This window comes from Amblyomma maculatum, chromosome 3 (assembly GCF_055883805.1).
Source record: "Amblyomma maculatum isolate TAMU_Amacu chromosome 3, ASM5588380v1, whole genome shotgun sequence".
Classification (NCBI taxonomy): domain Eukaryota; kingdom Metazoa; phylum Arthropoda; class Arachnida; order Ixodida; family Ixodidae; genus Amblyomma; species Amblyomma maculatum.
In genome coordinates, this window is record NC_139346.1 from 173,391,362 (window position 1) to 173,407,416 (window position 16,055).

Sequence of the window (16,055 nt, forward strand, 5' to 3'; positions counted from 1 at the left end):
AGTTGTTAGACACCAATCCTAGTCGCAAGGTAACACATCTGCAAGTCTCCGTGCGCCCATTTGGGACGATCGCTCGATGGCCAAGGGCAGGGCTACGAACAATGAAGACGAAGGAGCTGGCAGTGGCGTAGACAGAAGCGCTCGCGTTGGGCCCGCTCCTGCTGCTCAGTCAAACGATCGCGTGAAAGACGCGCACATAAATGCGTTAACTACGCTTCGAAAATGCAACCACGTTCGTTATTTCGCCAGAAGCTGAACAAGAGAGCTGAGACGCCCGTGACTCTCGTCGACCACGATCATTTTTCCTTACACAAATGTTTCACGCCGCGCTCAACATCATGAAGTGGCTGGACGATAACAGAGAATGTCAAGTCACTGTGGTGTTCTTGGCTACAAAGAGAAGGCATCATTTGTGGTAAAGCAGCACAGCGGGACGCGAACATAAGAAGAACAAAGGGTATGACTTCAGACGCATGGTTCCCAGATTAGAGATTATACGAATACCAATCAAAAGTACACGCCACCACCTTCCAAGAAAAAAATAATCATCAAGAAAAATACAAAAAACACAACCATAAGTTAAAAGAAAAGGCATTTCCTTCATCCCAAATAGAAATATATTGAGCTCAATGTAAATACATGCATAAGAATTGGGTCTATGACGGAATAAAATAAGCAAGTTTGTTTTCCTACGCGCAAGGCGCATAAACAGAAAGAGTAATCAAATTGGCTCTGAAGCCTGTACGGCGCTGGTTTCCAAGAATATCAAGCAACTGGTTTTACCGTAAACGGCTGCAGAAAGTCATGGCCCTGCTCAGACGCGCAACTACGCACTTTATCGTCTATGTCTCCTACGCTGTTACGAAGAACCAACTTGTTCAGTCATCTTCGCGCAAGAACTTCACATAACAGGGACAAATAATGCAAAGTCTAAACTGAGGACCAGTTCAGGCATGACTCATATTTCGAACGCAGGAAATTGACATAACACATAACTGATAAGATTAGGAGCACTCTGTGCCACCAAAAGCATTGCAAGAAAAAAAAAGCTAAATGCATGACAAGTTGAAATGTCTTTAGGGTGAAGTTAGAAGCGTTTTTAAAAGCCAGTATAACGGCCATCAGCGCTGTTTTAAATCAAGCACTTATTCATATATTAACAAAACATTAGTGTGGTTACTGCCAATCTGCATGTTGTGTTCAGAGGTGTGCCTCTTGCGAAAGACGCGGCAAAAGCAAGATGAATAGAGACAGGTACCCACAAACTAGATTGTAAACAAATCTGATTAACGCTGAACATTATCGTTACTCAGACGACAAACGAATAAATGCAAGCAAATATGCGTGTGTCACTACGCTGGTGAGAGAAAATGTACTCACCGCTTTCGTGTGTCCCAACGTAGCACACGGGAAGAATACAGTACAGCCATCTGGTCAGCACGACGGACGTTGTTGCAGTGTTTTCGAAACTTCAAGCACTACACACAATGCACACTGAAAGGGAATGTACAGTACTCACGGATTGAAATAGGACACTCGGAGCGCGTGGCCGTCGCTGCATGTAAGGCAGTGTGGTAAACAACAGGCCGGCTTATTGGCGACCGGAAGGAGCAGTTCTGCTTCTTAGATGTTCTCCCCCTCGCGCTATACCACAATGCAGCACCTTGGTTCCATGAGCATCCACAGGCGGCGCTGCATGCAGTGACGGCCACGCGCTCCGAGTGTCCTATTTCAATCCGTGAGTACTGTACCTAGCAAATTCACACAGCAGTAATTCAAATTCCTGAATACAGTTAACCTTGAATATTACACCGAGCTACGTGGCCCACGCCAGCCGAGGCCGGAAGGTATAGATGCTGGAACAGGCAGGCAGTGTTTCTTCTTTACGTATACAGCTTGCTGGCAAAGTGACGTGATTGTGTCTTCAACAGGTAGGCGGGCAAAGCACCAAAGCATATGTCCATCTTCGTTTCTTCGCCTTCGTAAGCGGCAGCGCCCAACAATGCATACCGTCGGCGTGATTTAGGCCTAAAGCCTGATTGCTTCGTTGCTTCGTCACTTGTGAGGAATTGTGAACCGAAATTCCCAAGAAGGTAATCCCAAAAGATGCACTGGACACTCGGCCATCGATGATAAAAAGCACAGTATCGGCGGACGAAGCTTTCCGGCATAATAAAGCACTGAATAAGAGGCGCGAAACGGGACGGACTACAGCAGAAAGCCACCGGCCAGCTAAGTAGCCAGGTGATGACGAAGTTCCCTAGGTACGGCTTGATTTTCCCCAGCAACACTCCTTATGTTACTCCGCCTATTCTGCTGGCGTCCGTATACGATGCAGCGGCACGTACGCTGAAATTTCTCAACCTCTGTCAGCAATAAAACTTTGACGTTGGAATGTCCCTGTTGGAGTTATTTAAACACCTAAGTCGAAGCAGGTTACTGTTAATGCCGTTTACTGTCCAAATCACTGAACTTCTGAAGCGAAGACACGCGTCGTCTGCTCAAGCAGCAATGGAGACGGCACCGCACGAGCCCACAGTGGTAGGTTGCCTCGTCTGTTGAGTTAAATAGCCGTTTAGTAACGTCATGCCATCAACAAAAATCGAATTGGTTATATGACCGGCAGATCAGCTAACAGGGGTATAGTTAGAACAGTAGATTTGGCTTGTTGGGGATTCCTTACAAGTTAACAGCACAGACAACGTAACGGGAAAATGAGACAAGAGGACGACACAACGAGCGCTCACTTCCAACAATCGTTATTTAGAGAAACACACATCCGTGTATACGAGCATCACACGTGCCACAAATACGTACTAGTGCCCTAAAAATAAAACGGAACGAAGAAAATTTCATTTCGAGGCGTGCCCTGCAATCGGATGCTCATGTGTATAGCTTGGATGCGTGCAGGTCACCCGGATGTTCAGCTTGACACTTTTGGCGTTCGCCTCGTCAACACCCCGGACGAAGGAGACCGCTTTTTCCCCAAACTCTTGCTCCGCTTTGTTTTGTGGGCACTAGTATATAACTTCTCCCCTATACGCGATACACACGCTTCTGTGCACTCAAGAAAATAATTATACTTTTAACATATCGGGTTCCTTTTTTTTTTAATAGAAGCTGGGACCTTTCTCTCAAGCACTGTTCTTATATATAGTCTAGCTATCTCAGCTGCCTCTATATTGTCTCGCGCACCAGCGGTTCATTGTGTTTTTCAAGCACTTCCCAAAGTTCAAGTGCTGCGGCGCAAGTTTTCGGGCAAGCTCTCACATGTATTCCGATATGTCTGCACCTTTATTCAATAAGGGGTATAGTAATGTGCAGGACCAAGTCACGCCTTCCAACACTCTCCAGCGTACCTAATGGCGGAATTCAGAGAGCAGGGTTGCAATGAGACGTGCATATTGTTACGGAAGAGGGCAGTGGCGCGGACAGGAGCGCTCGCGCTAGGCCCGGTAACATTTCATTAAACGTCATCTCACTGTCATCGAACATCTCTCTGTCCTCTGTTCTCCTGTTTTCATCGGCTTGCCGCCTCGTAACATTTGGTTGAAGATATTGGGTACTTCATCATCACCCCCCTCATCCTGGTCCAGAGCTTCGGTGCCCTGCGACTTCTTGCACCATCGGCTGAAGGTCCGGAGGCATCGCATGGTTGTTCCCCAGCCTGCCTGACCCAGCAAGACCTTGCCGTTCCTCCGCCCCGTCCCCCCGCCCCGACCACAAGACACGACGAAGGAGAGACTGACTCGAGACGCTACACATGACCACAAGACACAAGAAGAGACCCGAACGACCAAATGTGACCCCCCTGACCAAATGTGACTCCACTGCCCGAGTAGATGTGATTGATGGGCTTTACGTTAGGCGATAAAGCTACGGGCTCGCCGCGATGAATAAATGAGCGAGGCGCCTCCCTGCAACGAGGTGACAGGTATACGGTAAGGGCCACCTGTCACCTTCTAAGGTTGCTACACAGGGCAAGGTTGACACGCCAATTGCCTCGATTGACAGGTGCCAAAATTGAGAGAGGTGGCATGTGTGTTAGCCTGCCTACACCAGCTTTTCGCTCCAACGGGGCTTTTTTGCCACCACATATTGATATTATCATTGTTGTTTTCAAAGTATATATCGTTACGGATCATGACGCGTAGCTGTGAATCCGCTGCCAAAGCCACATTTTAGGCCAAATGCTAGCCAACCCAAATAGGAAGCTGACACTTTACAGTGTTGGGGAGGCGGTCACTGAAGTGTCATTCAGGTAACTCGTGTCAATAGTGGCGCCATTTTTTTTTCTTCTATAGTACACAAAATTCAAATTCAGTGAATGGGAACACATAGAGAATGAGCTATTCTAAATGTACCGCCATCAGCGATTCGACGTTTTTCCTAGCGCAGAAGAAGCAAAACATGAATGATTTATTGTTCTTCCGTGGTGTTAGACTTGATTGTGTGCTGAAAGAGAGCTGCGTTTTTAGTCCATCGCATACCTCGTTTACTTAACGGCGGCTTTTTTTGCCAGCTGGACTGTTGCGCGCACCTGAGAGTAGCGCGGTGAAAGGTGTAGCGCGATTCTTATCGCAACCTTCCCCAAACGCTCAAACTTTGTTTCGAGATCTAGCGGCAACCCGAGGGAAAACTCTATGCCTGAATAATCCATGAAAAAACGCTTGTGGTGCGTCGTGAAAGAGGCACGAATTCAGGGCGACCATGCACGTTTCTAAGCTAGTCGATGCGTATTCCTTGAGGTGTCGATCCTCAGCACAACACGTAAGCATGAACAGAGGCCGGAAGGGGTTCCTGTTTACATCTTCACCGTTCGCATCAGTCCGGCTCCGGTCTTTATTTGTGCCACGCCTGCATGGTGCTCTAAAAATAGCGTAGAGGGTATCAAGTAAGGGCTTGCCGACACCAGCAGCTAGTCCATCTCAGTCTAAAAAAAAAACACAAAAGATTTTCTGTTGTCACAACAGAATATCTGTGCAGTTCTTGACCGTGAACCTGCTGTGACAACAAAAAATTCTATAGTAACGTAAGAAATTTATGTAGTTACGACAGAAAAGTACTACAGAACTACAGACTGCAGGAAAGTACGACAGAAAAAACTGCGAACCTAAAAGAAAGTACTACAAAACTACAGAAAATTCTAACGTTTACAACACAACTACAGAATATTTTGTCACTGGAACAGGTAGGTCACCGCCGCTTGCGGCGGGGGCTAGCCTGCCACCGAATTTTTAGCTGTTGTAGGCCGTCATTGCACCCGCCACCGTTTCGGTGGTGGGCGATGGCTGTTGTTGCGGCGCGCGTCTTTCTCTCCCTCTTCCTTTTCTTTCTTCTCTCTCTTCTCTTCTGTCTGCAAGAGGCAGGGAAGGTGACTCAACTACAGAGCCAGTAGAAGGCCCGTGCATTTTCTTTTCCTTCTTCCTACAGCCACAACAACAACAATATTTTTGACACTGTTCTGTAGTTGTTGTTTTTTTCGCCTGGGATACTTCTTTATGAGAAGACCTCGACTAGTAATACAGTGCACTCATGCGCATTTCTGTCCACGCAGGTGTACCAGCACCTGTTCGAGAACAGGTTTCTGTCGCCAGAGGACGCTTTCCGGGAGAACTGGGGCGGCGGCGACTCGTCGACGCCCCGCATCACGGTTTCGCGGGACGAAGGGCGCTCGGGCGGGTCGCTGCGCGTACGCGCCGCCAAGTTCATGCCTTCATCCCGCGCCAAGAAGAAAGAGGACGCCAACGGCTCAGTCATCAAGAAGTCCGCCTCCAACAACTCCCGTGAGTCCTCCGGCAGCCGAAAAAAAGAAACACTTCTACTCAAAAAGGGTTTTGTAAGAAACAAGGACAAAATATATCCCGCGAAACACGAATGTTGCCTCAGACAACCCACCTTTTCCCATCTGCCTGTATGAGTGACGTCACTGCTCCTCTTTCCTCAAAGTAAATCTTGTAATCCTGTCCGTTTATTTTTTACCTCACCATTTGAGGTTACCGACCATACCAGGTTGTGGTCCTTGATACAGAATATGTCTATACGTTTTTTTGAGGTTTCTCTTTGACACCTCAGTGCTATATATTTTCTTTTTTTTTCTTTAATTGAGACAAATACTTAAGAGGAACGTTTTACCATCCGGCAACTGTATCTGGGCGCTCCTTTAGGTTTCCAGTCTCGCATGAGCCCGTCACAGCCGCGCAAGTGGCCGATAAACATTCAAAGAACCAGCGTCGCCCTTTGGTATTGCAATCGGATTCTCCGCCAGAGATGTCAGGTTCTGGAGAGAAAAACAAATAGGGCTCCACCTTAAAATCATGACGCGATAACGTTAACCGCTCCCTTTTCAAATCCTAGCTCACGTACATGAACCTTGATAGCCACTTAATTACCAATATTTTAATCCGTGTCTCTAATAATGAATACATTCTCAATAGTATTCAGTCGTGAGGTGCAAAATTATACGAAAAGATCCCCGAGAAGCCGTATGCGAATAAGCCTACGTGGCCTAGGTCTGACTCGTGACCCAATTAAGGGTCCCTGGTTCGATTCCAGTCTTACCATCCCATCTATCAGGAGCGTCTCGAGTTGGCAGCTTGTGCCAGCTCAATCAAGTCGTGTGGTCTCGTGACTTCAGATAACTCGGCGGTCAATTAGTAGCCGGACATGTCACCTTAACCTAAACGTGCATTAACAAAATACAAAAGCACAGCACAATTAAGGCACCGTCGCTATGTCCCCTTGTATATCGTTAGCGCACTTTTACCTTAAGATGAGCGTAAATCAACTGGTTCAGTGCGAAGCTTTGATGGCCGTACCGCTTATCACCTAAAGCCTGCCAGAGACATTGGCCCTTCAACGATATCGCGTTAACAGGAGGTAAATGGAGCCATGTTGGTCAAGGTCCAGTGCATCCGCTTCTCCAAAGTCAACCTTGGACACCACGAGAACCCTCCTTCTAGAGACTGCAGATCGTCGTAGCGCTTGCCAAGCAGGCCTGTTGGTGTCAGCCACTACGTCCTATTTGATACTGTCTTGCCTAGCTTGCTTTTCGAGTCTGTACATTAGAAATGAAAACTAAAGAAAAGAAAACGTAACTATACGCCATCTTTTACCATAACCTACTTCAGAGGTTAATTGAGCTGATGAGTCTGAGAACGCCGGGCCGACGCCGATTACTGCGCTCGTATTTCGGTGCACGTTTATTACCATCAGGGGGTCGGAACTAATTCGGACTCGACTTACCGTTCTTTGCTTTGTAGCGAAGTGTACAAATGCTACAAATCTATGAAATCATCACTATTACCCTGATCAATTTAAACGGCATGACGAGCGATTTCGCTGAGGCAGCATGCAATATCTCACCCGGCACTGCAACACAAGAGACACCTGCTCACCGAGAAAGCTTTTCACAACAGCCAAGCCATGGTATGCGAAAACGAAGCCGCCAGTATTTGTTCACTGAGGACGTTGTATATGATCCCATAAGACACAGCCACCGCAAAACTACGTCACACACCAACAGGTATATACGCCAGTGCATATTTCATGGCTTTCACATCATTGCCTTCTGGAGCGTCTGCCCCCTCCCAGCGGATATATGAGAAGAACGTCGTATGCAAGAAACGTCTTGCCACTCCACCCCATCTTTCTTCCCAGCACTACAAGTATCCGTTAACAGGATAACTGGTTGTGCCTGGAAGTTTTCTTAACTGTGAAGTCTCATAAGGATACAGTTCTCTTCCGAGTCGTCATTTCAGAGCGTGGGACTTGGCAGTGTTCATTTGGGTGGGTTCCTACAAAGATACTTGAACTCGTTGAGCACTGACCTCGTACAAGTCTTTTTTAATGATTCTTATCACCTTCGAAACAGAAGTCCTACATCAGTGAGTGGTTTTTCAATTGAAGTAAGGGGCCTATATTCTAAAGAGGATATTTTTGAAGCAGTCACTGAAGGCATAGAAGGGTATGGCATTGTCCGTTTTCATACTGCTTGTGGGACAACACCGGAATCATTTTTGGATTCCAATGGTTCCAAGGATTTTAATGCCATCGTGGGCCGAATTTCAAGGAAGTATTTTCACTCAGAATAAAGGTCTGTGCATCGGTTCTTGCACAGCTCCAGTGCTCTGCGACCTGCAGTTGGCAAGCCGTAACAGGAAATTGGAAGGAAAGCTCGATACGTTAACATTACAAGGATCTGGTCCGTTGAGACTATCTCGTGCTTTTCGACTGTCAGCATGATGAACTTACCAATGATCACATTACCATCATCTGTAATGTCTTTTAGAAGAAGAAGAAGAAGAAGAAGAAGAAGAAGAAGAAGAAGAAGAAGAAGAAGAAGAAGAAGAAGAAGAAGAAGAAGAAGAAGAAGAAGAAGAAGAAGAAGAAGAAGAAGAAGAAGAAGATTATGATCCTGGATTTGGTTTTAACTTTAACCGTCACCACCTGTACTGAAAGTATGCTCTACGATCAAGAAAATGTCCTCTGTCTTATAGGTCTGCAAACTCGAAGGTTTTTAAACGAAGTGTTGCCATTGCTGCGATGCAAAATGCACTTACAAGATCTTGCCATCATGAAGTTGGTTACACCTTCGCATCACAGATCAAGAGACTGGAAGAGTCAGGGTTGCCCCTGATTTATCTCAAAAACCGATCGGCGTTAATTCTGACAGAAATTCCTAGAGGCAAGGAAAAGGGGCGACAGTGGAAAGTGTACAATGAAGACTGCCATATTTTCGTACATGCATTCTGTTTCGCATCGGATAAAGAACGCTGGACAACGTGCTGCCATTCGTGGCGTGTTTTCGGCGCCAGAAAAACTCGGCGCTCTTACCGGAGGGTCAATCTCAAGGAACTAAACGGCCGCGGTGCAGTACGTATAAGATACGAAACCCGATTTGCCCTTGTCAGAGAGGAGTGGTATATTAGATTCCGTATAAATGTGGCCAAACAATGTCAGTCATACAGGCAAGTGTCTTAATGAACTGCTCCGTGAGCATTCAAAATCAGTGAGGACAGGTACGGGAAGCAATCTTCCAATTCATTGCAGACAATGCAAGGAATGCGGTTCGTTGCTGGAGCAGACGCGTGTTCAATGAAGACATAAATAAAGAACGACCAGATGAAGCCTTTGTCATTCATGTGAGGAAACAGAACTGTGTTATCTCGGCTTCAATGGTGATCTTGAAAAAGGAATTGATTTACCTCAATTGTTTTTTATTGGCTTAAGAAGAAGAAGAAAAACTGAAGACCTGCAATTGTTGGCATAGGAAAGAAAAGGGAAAAAAAAAAAAAACGTGCTTCAGTTGGCAGTGTCAGCGTTTGTAGTGTCTTAGTCGAGTGTTCTTGTTTTTTTGTCGCTGCATTAGAGTATCGCAATGAACTATCTAGACCAACTAGCCCGAATTGCTACCTCCCTCAGTATTTCACGACTTAGGGTGTATCAGTGCATTTTCTACAGCTTTAGGTCAGCATGAAATCATGTAATTCAGAAGAAGAAGAAGTAGAAAGAAAGAGAGAGAGAGAGAGAAAGAAGAAGAAGAGGAGGAAGAGGAAGAAGTAGAAGGAAAAGAAGAAAAATAAAAAGAAAGAGAAAAAGAAAAAAAGAAGGAGAAATACAAAGAAAGAGGAAAAGAAAAAAAAGAAGAAAAAGTAAAGGAAAAAGGAAAAGAAGAAAAAGAGAAAGGAAAAGGAAAAGAAGAAGAAGAACGCTCGGTCACCGGCAGCTAATGCTTTCGCTCCACACTCGGTTCAGCAGCATTGAACCCTTCTCATTTATATGTAAGCTGGTATAACTTACGCTCTCGCGTTATACCCTTAAAGGATGACCTTTAGTGTCCCCAATAATGTAGCACCTTACACTGATAGGCCGTGATAGGGGAATAATGTATCAGGCAAAAGAAGCTTCCGCCGTTGCTATCCCAATTCAACCAAGGTTAGCCAGAGTTAAACCAGAACTAATTTATTTTTTTTTTTTTGAAAATATTCTCGGTGCCCCAGTCCCTCCCATCCTAAACACCGAACCAACAAGTAGCAGCCTTGCCGGATCTGAGCCAAAATCGCCTTTCTAAAGCCATTGTGGATAGTCCAATCGTTATTATTATTTTTGGGAATTCATCTGAAGGTAGCAAATGTCATATTTGGTTCACGTGAACAGGCGCCGAGGCTACGTGAACAGATGAACAGGGGGTAGAGCAGTCCAATAATAAGTGAAAAGCTTCTACAATGAAGAAAACAAGAGCGACTTGGGGTGTGAGAAAGACGTTGCACAGCCAGTTTCAGTTTATATACCTGTCTGTTATAATACTGGACAGCGTGTATTGCTTCTTAGAAAGCTTCTAGAAACCAAGAAATCATTGGCATTTTATTGTATTGAAAAGGTACGAATATGAAATCTTTATTTTTAGTTAAATGTGGACATGGATGCCATCATCTTTGTGAAAAAGAAAAGGCAGTACCAACTGAGCCAAATGCCTTCATTTCAGGAACAGAAAGAACGGAAGGTGCTAGGGGCCACAAAACATTTATTCCGTCATCCACCCGATCGCCTCATACTGTTCCCCCATTCGGGAACATACAATTTTCTAATGGCAAACAATTAGTTTCCTTTCTTGCTTTATCTGCTTTATTAGACGCATCGCGTCTCTTGCATAGAAGACTGATCCATCGACGTTATTACGTAATATCGTTTTCCAACAAACATATTCGCTACTCGGATATTACAACAATTGCTTCAACAATCCTGCATTACATAAATTTGTTTCAATGTTCCGTAATTGAGATTAAAAAGAAATGAACTTCAAGCAAATTAACGTAATTAGATTATTTTTTCACCCATTCACTTGAGCTTATCGGGAGCTCTTTATATGGTTCAAACCATCTTTGAAACATGCCTGTACCAATTCCAAGAACAAATCCATAATGAGTGAGGACTAATTTCTTTTCAATTTTTTATGGTAGTGTTTGTCTTAGTGGCGCATCTTAAATTTTGCGTCCTCCTTTTAATAAATCTGTCACCTGTTTTCTCCGTCAGCCACCTACTGAGCTACAAAGCTAAACCTACAAACTGAGCCGCACTCCGTTCTTAAGAAGAAAAAAAAAAAAGGAAACTGTGAGACAGGTAGAAAGAAAGAATGGTGAACATTCGTTTCGCTATTTCATGGACCAGAACGGCAATGAAAAGCACGAATAAGACGCGTCACTTCCTGCCTTTATTCCGCTATCGTAATCGAAAAGAGGCTTATATATCTTTGTTCGCATTTCGCATAACCCTTCAAGCGCGCTCCCTACGTCTTCTTTTCTCATGTTCTTTTTTTTTTTTTTTTTTTCTGGCGCTAAAACGGTCAGTTTGACATTCTGCTAGGTATTAAATGCATGCGTACCAGAGTACGATTCAAAATCCTCCCTTAAATTCTGTGTTATCCGGAGTCGAATCCAAGAAGATTAAATTGGCTTCTTTCGAGCTTATGCAAATTATCTGACTTAATAAAAAAAAAGGAAAGGTCTAGAGCAGAATAATACAAAAAAAATGAGTGGTGCGGACTAAATTATTTCTGTATCTTTTATAGGACAAAAAAAAAAGCAACATTGCCGTGGGATCAGTTGAGATAGGCGCATTTTCTACCGCAGTCTTGACGTATGTAGAAACTAAGTAGGCAATCTGCCGCATTGGTACGCTTGGAACCAAGGGCACAAATTGAAATACTTAGTTGAGCCGAGGTAAACAGTGTGCAAATTGGGAACGGTGGCGAAATACACTTAAAGCGCTCATAACATAAAATAAATCACATTTTCAGACTGAAGATATTGGGGGCCAGATTTTTCTTTTTCTCTTTCTTGTAGCTAAGGAAAGACACTTCGCGAGATGTTGCATGCGTCTTGTAGAAGTAGGTTTCATTTGCCTCTCCCCCTCTATTCATTTTGCAGTGAACAACGGCTCGGGCAAGGCAGGCGACGAGTCGGACGACACAACCAAGAGCTCGGACTCGAAGGAGATGGAAGATACACGCACGGCTTCTAAGAGCCGTCGGAGTCCACTGCGCATCATCGGAGACTTTCTGGAGTCGCGCAAGGGACGTTTCGGCAGCACGCATCGCAAGGTCAAACCGGGAGACGTGCGTGACCAATTATGCCCTCTAAAAATGATTAATTTCTGATCTTCTACTTGGCGTTACCAACTAGCTGGTCAAGCCCATGTGATGTTAAATCGGTCGTTGGAAAGGGTTCTTTCTGAAATGAAGGGGAAGTAAGCGAGGCGACGTAGATAAAATTTTGTCTTCTGACGACAAATTAGGAAGATACAATAATTTAAGCGTAGAAGGTGACCACGCAGGTGTATTTTGGGCATGCTATTCGACCCATGAATTAGAGAAAAGCGGGGGGAAATGTGAAAAGAAAAGATTACGCGCGTGCAAGCCAACGTTACTACAAATGATGATGGTCCGAAGCATTCTTTCATTAGTGGTGGTGTAGGTTGGTGACATTAGTTTTGCACACTTCCTTGCGGTGTTACATGCCTTGTATAGCTTTGTATAAGTCTAGATATACCTTTGTTGAAACCGATGCAGAAGCATACCACGTGCAGCAGCTGTTTTTTTCTATATTCGTGTATTTGTAACATTTGTATCGCCATTATTATAGTCGGCGTTCAATTATATGCCCATCCTGTAAAACTCCCAACGGGGATTGACAGTATCTGAAATAAAAATATAACTGGCGAACGACAGCATCGCACCACTGTGTCAGTGTTGCACATTGCCAATCGGTGATTCCTTATTTCGAATTCCTTTTATTACGCAGTCGTTCCGGAGCCGCTCCGAACACAAGCGACTAAAGGCTCACCACAGCAGCACACGCTCTGCCGCAGCCGTCGCAGCTGTCGTCGCCTGCGCCGAGGCCTCGGGCGATGCGGCTTCGCTCATGTCGGCAGAGGAGCCTCACATGGAACTGCCGTATCTACAGCTCCTGGAGCAGGAGTCCCGCTTGCCGTCACCGGCAGTCGAGCACCCGCCTTCATCGAAGGCCGAAGGGAACGGCCACCCGGCTTGGAGGGCCGGTTCCTCGCCTCCCGAAGAGGCGGCATCACCAGGAGCCGAGCCCGGCAGAGACGGCACCAAGGACGGTCCCCATGCCTTGGCTGCGGCGGTGGCGGCCAGGAACGAGGAACTTCCCCTTCTGCACACGGACAGCGGCAGCTGCTGCTCCGAGGACGACTTGCGTAGCCTGGACAGCGGGTCAAAGCTGTTCTCCGAGGACCCTGACGGGAACGTACGCTGCAACATCGACCCGGAGATACTGGCCGAGATTGAGGTAGCGTACATTTGGAATGCTGCTTTATACAAAAACTGAACAGCTAGGGAGACATGGAAGATCTGAAAAATGTGTGCTGGTAGCAGGAATGGCACCGTCTGTGTGGTCGCGCACTTCGTCCAACGGCGTCCTGCATCTTATGAGGCGAATAAGAAAGCTGTCGCAAATGATTCGCTAGAACAGTAGACCCTTTGCACGCAGGAAGCGTTACGTCCGATCTAGAATTCCGAGGCTTAAACGCAGCATGCATTCTACTGCAGTCCAATGTCAAAGCGAAATATCCCATATGTACAAGGCAGAAAAGAGGTAGTCCCCCTTTGTACATTATGTGCGACGTCCCAAAACCGTTCGTGGTGTTATAAGCACGCAGTAGTGTTTGGCTACGGATAAATTTAGGCCGCCCGTGGTTCTTTCACTGAGCTGACATCGCACAGTCCACGGGTGATTTTGCATTGCGGCTCCATAAAAATATGGCCGCCACGATTCGAGTTCTATCCGGCGTCTTTGGGTTCACCAGCTGGCTGTCATATATATAGCCACTAAGCTACAGCTGCGAGTTGCATTAAGTGATGTATACGGAGTCGGTTTCTTAAGGATATCGCACGATGTAACGCTTCTGTCTGATCCGTAGCGACACGAACATAGCGTCAGTGGCTGGTAAATGATTTCCACATATTTAGATATCGGCAGCCATTACCAGCCCGCTGAAACGACACCATTGTGATTTTAGAAGTTGTCACACTGTCGTCGTGATTAAGCGTGCTGTACTTAGTAAGCGCGGAGACCAGTTTATTTTGTCTTTCTTGAGGCGTCGCCCTAATTTTATGCTGCCATGATCTGCTGCGCGCAAGGTCTATGCAACGAATCAAAAAGGCTGAATTCATGTTCACTTCGGGCTATTTTCCTCAACGTTATCGAGACCACTGCGATCTCATTCCACTAAATACAGTTCATGTGACGTCATCGGGTCGGGCTTTGGCAGCTCGAGTTCTGATTCCTACCTCTTGGTCCGGCTCAACGGGAACAATCTAGAGTTTTATTACAGCCCTGTCTCAATGGCTTCTGATAGTACTGTACTGTGGTCGTCACCCACATTCAACCGATAATATATTCATGTAAAAAGCATTCAGTCGTCGTCGCCACAGTGGGTAGAGAGTCCAGCGCCTTGTCGTTCGATGCTAATCAGAAAATAAAGGCCACCAAATGCAAAGACCACCTATACGTCATTTCATGCTTAATTATTTCAAACAGAGCTGTTAAGCAGTACAGCGACCCTTACACCACCGCGTTTTAGTGGCGCGCACTCGTACTGTTGCCTTTAGCAGCATGCGATGAGAGCTGCTCGATTTAGACATTCATTGTTTATCTAAATGATATACGTGAGTTCTTCAACACCCCAAAGTGAGACATGACCTAGCATGCACAACATCTTTACTGAACACTGAAGGCCTCCATACGCAAAACACTAATGGCGCATCATCTGCGTGAACGTCTTGGTTTAATTCGCTTGTGTGTGTGTTGTGTTTGTGTATAACCATGCAGCGCCAGAGGTTGTCGGAGTACTAATGGCTTACTCTTGGAGACTAATAATGCCTCTAAGTAGAGAGGAGTTTGGCTCCCGATACGCTATTGAAATACAGCTTCAGCATTTCCTTACCTTACTTGCGAACGACTTAATAATTCTACGAACTTGTTGAAACATAAGTTGGCGAACAAGCAATGTGCTTGTTCTAAACACATCGAATAATTTCAGGTATTTGTTCCGCAATTTGTTCGTTTTTCTCTAAGCTAGCTATGCGTTTATGACCACATTTAGCGAATAATGAAGCAGCACGCTTGCCATCCAGAATGTGTATCTGGTTCTTCTACTGATCCTGCCGGTTTTTCAATACCTTCTTCCTATTTCGAGCCTCACATTAATATCATGCATCACGGCACTTTATACGGGCTCAAGGTCTTGTAAAATAACTAGACAGAATATTGCCTATCGTTAGCCTCTGTCGTGTGATTTCTATCGCCCTTTATACATTGCATTGAATTATACATCTATGCTCTTCTCTAACATTTCCTGTTTTTTTTTTTTAGAAAAAAAAACAATTATGATAACCAGAGTTCGTTGTGGGCAACCACCGTCAATAAGCGCTCTCTCAAATTGCCTTCTGTTGAAGTTTCTTTCGGAACATATTTTACGTGGCTGATTTCAACTAATTTCGTGACTTCTTCTCTTCTACAGGCATTCGAGAAGATGGCGCAGAGCTACCTGAAGCGTCACGGTCACGACTTTCCTTTCTGAAGAAGGTTATCCTTCCGCACACCCTTCTTGTACATACGCACATCTTTTTCTCACGTGATGTCTGTTATTCTGCCACGTCTTTTGAATACGACGACACCTGAAATAAACTTGTTACTCGCAGCTGCTGCACTGAATAGTGCTCGCACCCTATACTGACCTTGCGCATTCGTTTTCTGATTCCACTTCAATAACTTCTGGCATAACTTCACCCTCTCGGCAATATCAATCATTTGCACCCCGTTTCAGCGACGTTCGTTCACATCTTCTAGATTCGTGTCCAAGAAAGCGACCGTAGTGGGAATAGGCTCCTATTACAAAGCAAAAAAAAAAACATAATACACCGGCGCTCCAGTCTCCGGCTCCTGTCTGAAGAGGGTCGTTTCCTCCGTAGAACCGTTATCCTACCTGCATCACTAAAGGCGAATGTCGCAGGCTTAGCCCATCTACACCTT

The 16,055-nt window shown here is 45.5% G+C and overlaps 1 protein-coding gene across 2 annotated transcripts in view; it reads left to right on the plus strand.

The window, feature by feature from the left end:
- LOC146196969 (uncharacterized) overlaps positions 1–15,773 on the plus strand; it is an 84,815-nt gene extending 69,042 nt beyond the window's left edge. For both annotated transcript variants that reach the window (XM_084598681.1, XM_084598682.1), the window contains 4 exons: positions 5,558–5,786; positions 11,928–12,115; positions 12,801–13,310; positions 15,544–15,773. In XM_084598681.1, the coding sequence (XP_084454807.1) occupies positions 5,558–5,786; positions 11,928–12,115; positions 12,801–13,310; positions 15,544–15,603 (987 nt within the window). In that variant the 3' untranslated portion in view covers positions 15,604–15,773. The remainder of the gene's footprint in view (positions 1–5,557; positions 5,787–11,927; positions 12,116–12,800; positions 13,311–15,543) is intronic.
- The last annotated feature ends 282 nt before the right edge of the window (positions 15,774–16,055 follow it).